The sequence below is a fragment of the Rosa rugosa genome, chromosome 2, assembly GCF_958449725.1.
Source record: "Rosa rugosa chromosome 2, drRosRugo1.1, whole genome shotgun sequence".
Taxonomy (NCBI): domain Eukaryota; kingdom Viridiplantae; phylum Streptophyta; class Magnoliopsida; order Rosales; family Rosaceae; genus Rosa; species Rosa rugosa.
The window spans coordinates 36,126,140-36,132,139 of NC_084821.1; the positions used below are offsets into that span (position 1 = coordinate 36,126,140).

At 38.4% G+C, this 6,000-nt stretch overlaps 1 protein-coding gene across 1 annotated transcript; it reads left to right on the forward strand.

The window, feature by feature from the left end:
* The first annotated feature begins 60 nt into the window (after positions 1-60).
* Positions 61-2,689, forward strand: LOC133730691 (CSC1-like protein HYP1). Its single transcript, XM_062158237.1, has 6 exons — positions 61-164; positions 248-400; positions 1,034-1,097; positions 1,200-1,387; positions 1,978-2,035; positions 2,521-2,689. The coding sequence occupies exons 1-6, from the start codon at positions 61-63 to the stop codon at positions 2,593-2,595; spliced, it is 642 nt and encodes a 213-aa protein (XP_062014221.1). The 3' UTR covers positions 2,596-2,689.
* The last annotated feature ends 3,311 nt before the right edge of the window (positions 2,690-6,000 follow it).

Genomic DNA, 6,000 nt, shown 5'->3' on the forward strand with positions numbered 1-6,000 from the left:
TAAGAGTTTATTGGTCTACATTTGTCACTGTATTATAGATGATGAATAAAAATTCGAATAATGATACTATATTTGTTTTTGTGTCACCAGTTCTTGTCTGAAGATCAGCTCTTGTCTGTCACCAGTTTGGATGCCGTGGTGTTTATGCGCATTTTCATCTTCAGGTTAGTGATGGATGGACTGTAGTGTTAAAGGGTATATTGGATTTGAGTTTGATTTTTGAAGTTGGGTTTTTTTGTTTGTGCAGTTTGAAGGTGTTTGGGTTTGGTGGGATTATTGGGGTTTTTGTTCTTCTGCCAATAAATTTTCTGGGGACCCAGCTGGAGGTGGATTTTTCGGATTTGCCCAACAAGTCTTTGGACTCGTTTAGTATTTCGAATGTGGATGATGGCTCAAACTGGTATGTATGTGGTTCTTATGGGAGGGTGGTTGAAAATTGTGGGAAATACTGAGATGAAATTGTAATGTTAAACACTAGGTGTTGTAGTTTTTGATAGTTGCATTAGCTACACTGGGTTGAGGGTCATTTATAACATCTATCATATTTCCACACGTTGTTTCCCAGTTTCCATTCTATTGCTTTCAATTCTATCAAATTTATGGCATTTATAAGCCGTATAAGTCGGTGTGTCCTTCGGTTAAGTTAGAGTTGGTTGATTAATGAGAGGTGAGGGCAGCTTGATCTTAGGTTGAGATTTGGGTTTAGGTCTGTGGTGAATATTCTAATTCCCCTTGGCAGATTATGATAGCTAATATAAATAGGATCTATTCCTCCGTGTTTGGCACCTGACTTAGAGTTTTCACTTACCTATTGTGTCTGAACATTCATAGACTCGGAGGATATTGAATTACCTGCTTGCAGATTAGTTTAATCTTTACTTCAGCGTGTTCCTCTTAATGGAGTTGTGGCCAGATATTTCCAAGTTCATTTATGTTTATCATATTTATGGTAGGCATATGGTAAAACCTATTATGAGGAGACCCTGACTGTTAATTTTGGTTTCAAAGGTTATGGGTTCATTTTTGTGCAGAGGTTATGGGTTCATTTTTGTGCAGCATATATTTTCAGTGCAGTCGTCTGCTATCTTCTTTACAATGTAAGTTAGATTTTGTTTCTTTTCTATGGCTTTGTTTCATCAGATTTTGGTGGTTCATTTAGAACAATAGAATCAACAGTATTCAACTTAATTACTATGCAGGAGTACAGTTATATCTCATCAAGAAGAATTGCTCACTTCTATTCATCCAAACCTCAGCCTAATCAGTTCACAGTATTGGTTCGTGCAGCTGCAGTGAAACCGTTGAAAAATTCTTTACAGAATATTACTCATATACTTATCTTTCACACTCGTTGGTTCGTCGAACTAGCAAACTCCAACGTCTCACTGTAAGCCTCAGCATGATAATTTCATAGTTATTTTTGAAGGCTTGGTTATTTTTGTAATTTCTGTGTTTGTTGTTAGTTTCTCTCTTATATTATCACCTCAATTTGGTGCTTGCCTACCTAAATTTACTTTTAATGTGCCGACAGAGGAGAAAAAGCTAGTTCTTGTTTCAGATGCTTTGGTCTCCTATTCTTCTCAATACCCATTATTGATTCTTGAATTCTCGACCTGTTGCTGTTCTGGGTTCTTGATCGGATTCGGTTCCAAACAGAAATCGCTTTCTGGGTATTAAAGATTTATGCTTTATAGTTTGTTAACCTCTAAATTTGGGCTAATCTTATGATTGCTTGTGTGCTCTTTGTTGGGTGTCATTTCTATATGATTGTTCTTGTTCTGGGTTTATGTCTGTCGTTATCTTGTGTTGTTTTTGGGTTCAGATTTCATTTTTTGATTTGTTTTCTATTGCTTAGTATAGTTGGATTACCAAGTTTTGATTGTTTCTGATATGGGTTGATCGCTAAGGATTTTATCATGATTTGCTTAGATTTCTTGCGTTTACACTAACATATACGATTGATTTTGACGTCTACAGAGGCCATGAGTTCAAAAACGAGGGTTTTGGTCCTGGCACAGTTATTTTATGTGATCAGGTACTATGATTGCCTACTGATCTTGACCTTCCTAAATATTGACTTTGAAATTTTTGCTTCTTAAAATGCTCTCTTTTTGGCTGGTCAGTTTATCTATTTGTAAATGTACGTGTTTAATAGCTGTAGGTTTACATTTGTTGGTATGTTCTGTTCTACCATTGTTGGTCTGTGGCATTTCACATTTGTATGATTGGTCCGGTTAAATACTGTGCTCTATATAGAAACAATGAACTATAAAGTAGTAAGAAGATTTAAAAGTGTACATAAGAAGATTTAAATTCCATAAACTTATGCTTTGCTAGTTGATGTTGTAAATAGGACTATCTTAGCAGGTAGAACGGAGTAAATTCTTGTAAGAACTCTAATTTGCATTTGATTAATTGAACGCCTTTATCTCTAATATTTCTACAATCTCTTTACAGCTTTTTAAGATATATAATACTAATATATAATGTATTCACTCATCTCTACATTATTATATGCAGGTTCTTACTGAGGGTAAACAAAAAGATGTACTTAAAGCTGCCGGTGCATTGTTTTCACATATTTGTGAGGTTTAGGCAAGGTTAATGTGCATCACATTTATGGACAAGCTAGTATCGTGGGGGTTAATGTTGGGATAGAATGACTTTGTTGGATATATGGATGAATGTATCGAATCTTTACATAAATAAATGTGTTTTGGGTTGTCATTTGGATCCCATATATGCAAAATGTAGGTCTTTTGAATGTCTCTCGGACCATTCTATTCCAGCTAAAAACTATTGTCCAATAATTGATCATCATAAAATGCCTAACAAAAACTGTTGTATGAGTCATCTAACTATAATACTTTAAGGACTAAAAGAACGAGAAAGCCATTGTCCAGCAAAACAACAGACAATGGTTTTTTTTAGAAATCTATAGTATCAATAATAGATAGACAATGGGATTTGCAAGTACATATTGTCTGATCAAACCTTCAGACAACAGCAAGCATATAAGCCCCTGTTGTCTGCCACAGCCTTCAGACAACAGTAAGTATATAAGCTGCTGTTGTTCTTCGTGGTATTCAGACAACAGACATGATAGTAGCTGCTGTTGTACTAAACTTTATTAGACAACAGTAAGTATATAAGCTGCTGTTGTTCTTCGTGGTATTCAGACAACAGACATGATAGTAGTTGCTGTTGTACTAAACTTTATCAGACGACAGTTTTCTGGTATTGTCTGATTATGTATCAGAAGGCATTGAGATAGACAACAGCAATGCCTATAATCAGACGACAGTGAAAAACTGTCGTCTGATTGAAAAATTGGTGTAGTGTATGGTGTAAAAAAATTAGGATTAAATACTGCTTACTCCCTATACTTATAGGGTTTTATCGTTTCAGTCCATGACCTTCGAAGTTCACTTAAAAAGTCCCTGAACTCCCAATTTCCTTCCAATTGGTCCCTGCCGCCATAAAATCATAAATAAATCTGAGGATAAATTTCAGTTTAGTACCCTGTGGTTTGGGGGTAACATCATGTCAGTCCCTGCTCTTTCAATTTGATCAGCAACACCCCTGTGCTTTCAATTTCAATTAGCCGTGCCCAAATTTTACTGTTCCGTCCAATTTGAACGTTAACTGTGACTAGATTGACAAAGTAAAATTTGGACGGAACAGTAAAATTTGGGCACGGCTGATTGAAATTGAAAGCACAGGGGTGTTGCTGATCAAATTGAAAGAGCAGGGACTGACATGATGTTACCCCCAAACCACAGGGTACTAAACTGAAATTAATCCTAAATCTTATAAAAAAAATGTTCGAAAGTAGTACTGCATGCATAATTTATTTTAAAATCAAATGTCCACTCACAAAGTTTCACTCTGACGTCCGTCTGACAATTTACTCCTCGAACTCGACCTACACATCGTCCTGAACAAATTGATATTATAATTAATTGTTCTCGATAATCGAGGATAAATTGATGATACTAAAATTCGACGCCCTAAAAAATGATAATTCATTGAAAGCTCAAATTCATAACGGAATGAGCTCAAAAATCATAGGCTATATTGATTCAATAACTATAACAACCTATCGAAAATTGGGGTCGATCCAACGGTCGGATCTTACTAAATCAAAACCCGAATTTCCTAAACTTTAGGAATTTCGATCATTTTCAAAATGTGCACCGATTTACACAAAATTCATATCTACAAGCTAGTAACAATATGCTCAACCCAACAAACCAAAGCAGGACGCTTCGCCTTAAGCCGCTGCACGTGGCACACGCCCTAAACCCGATTTGGGTCACCAAACCTATATCAAAATAATCCTTACAACATTCCCAAAAACTTTCCCAACTACTACATTGCTCAATTTCAATTGTATAGATCATAATTTACCTCGAAACCCCGAAAAACCCTAGATTTCTTCTCACCGTCGATTCTCCTTCCTCTGGCTGAATTGGAGCTGACAAACAGTTGGGTTTGAACCACGAAGAAGAGAGCTACAAGATGTGGGTGCTGACGCGGCCGGAGGTGGCTGAAAAATCGAGAATTGGCAGGAAATCCCAAAACGGGTTGGCCAGAGTTTTTGCTCGCTGCGCCGTCCACAGCGAAATTGTCGTACTCCACTGCCACAGAGAGGAAGAGAAAGACAAGGCAGTTCAAATGGGATTGGTTTCACGGCCTGAGGTGGCCGGAATCGGCGCTGGCAAGGCCGAGAAGTTTGGCTCCGATTTGGGTTTTCTGGGTTCTCTCTCTCTCTCTCTCTCTCTCTCTTTGATTTCCCAAAATGGAAGCCTCCAAAAATAGTAGTTTCCACTTCTGGAAACACCTAAATATGCTTAAACTAATTTCTCAAAATTTACAAAAACTGTCACTAAGTTTTAATCTTTATAACTTCTTCGTTACAACTCTAATTTTAACGTGCTGCTTGTCCACGAACTCGGTTTAACGTGCCTTACAACTTTGTATAAGGAAGTTTCTCAAAAACTGAGCCGAACAAAAAGTCAACTCTTGAAACCCCTAAAAAGTTCTATACGAAGGTAAAAAGTAAAGGTAACTATTGTTTACTGTCCAAATGACCAGTAAACGAGTAAATTTAGATATGGGGCGTAATATTAAGTCACTCCGACTATATCGGGGAAGTCGACTTAATTTTTCATATTTATGAGAGAGATTTTTTAAAGAAATTAGGGTCCTTGACCCAAAGTACCAAAATTATCCCACTTACCCTAGTAACAAATTTTTATTCCCACGATCTGCACTCTATTTAAAGTAAAATGACAGTTTTGCCCTTGACTTAATTAATTAATTACATGTGCCCTCTCTTTCTCTCTCTTCTCTCTCCACGATCTGCACTCTCTCTCTCACATCCCTCTCCGGTCTCGTCGACGATGAGAGTGACGCGATTCTTGAGGATTTTCTTGACGATTTTCTCCCTAAGTGACACACCTGAAGGTCTGAGAATTTGGACGACGCAAATGTCGATGAGTGCGCATAGCTGCACGACGACGTTGGGGACGACGGAGACGCCATTGTCACAACCTCTCTCTTTCTCTCTCCCTCTCCCTCTCTCTCTCTCTCTAACAATGAAAAGCGAGAGAGGCTTGGAATTTTGGGAACGAGTACTCCTTGTGGTGTAGAAAAAGCGAAAGGAGTTAGTCACTCAGGTCACTCCCGCCTCGGTCCTTCTTTGGGGAGCAAGAATCGGAGACGATGAGGTTCATGTGGGCTTGAGAAGGTCTCCGATCTACACTCTCTCTCTCTCTCTCTCTCTAAGCTTCATGGTGCAGTCGGAAACGCCGTCGGAGACTAGGACGACCATGTCCTTGGTGAATCTGCGGTCGCGTATGGATTTTTCGACCACTCGGACGCCCAACAGAAACTCGTTGTCGTGCAGCAGCGTGACGTAAGCCTCCGTTGTAGGTCAGGGACTCAAGCTCCTGCGCGAGTTGTCGTCTTGAACCAGAAGATCATCGTCCACAGCTC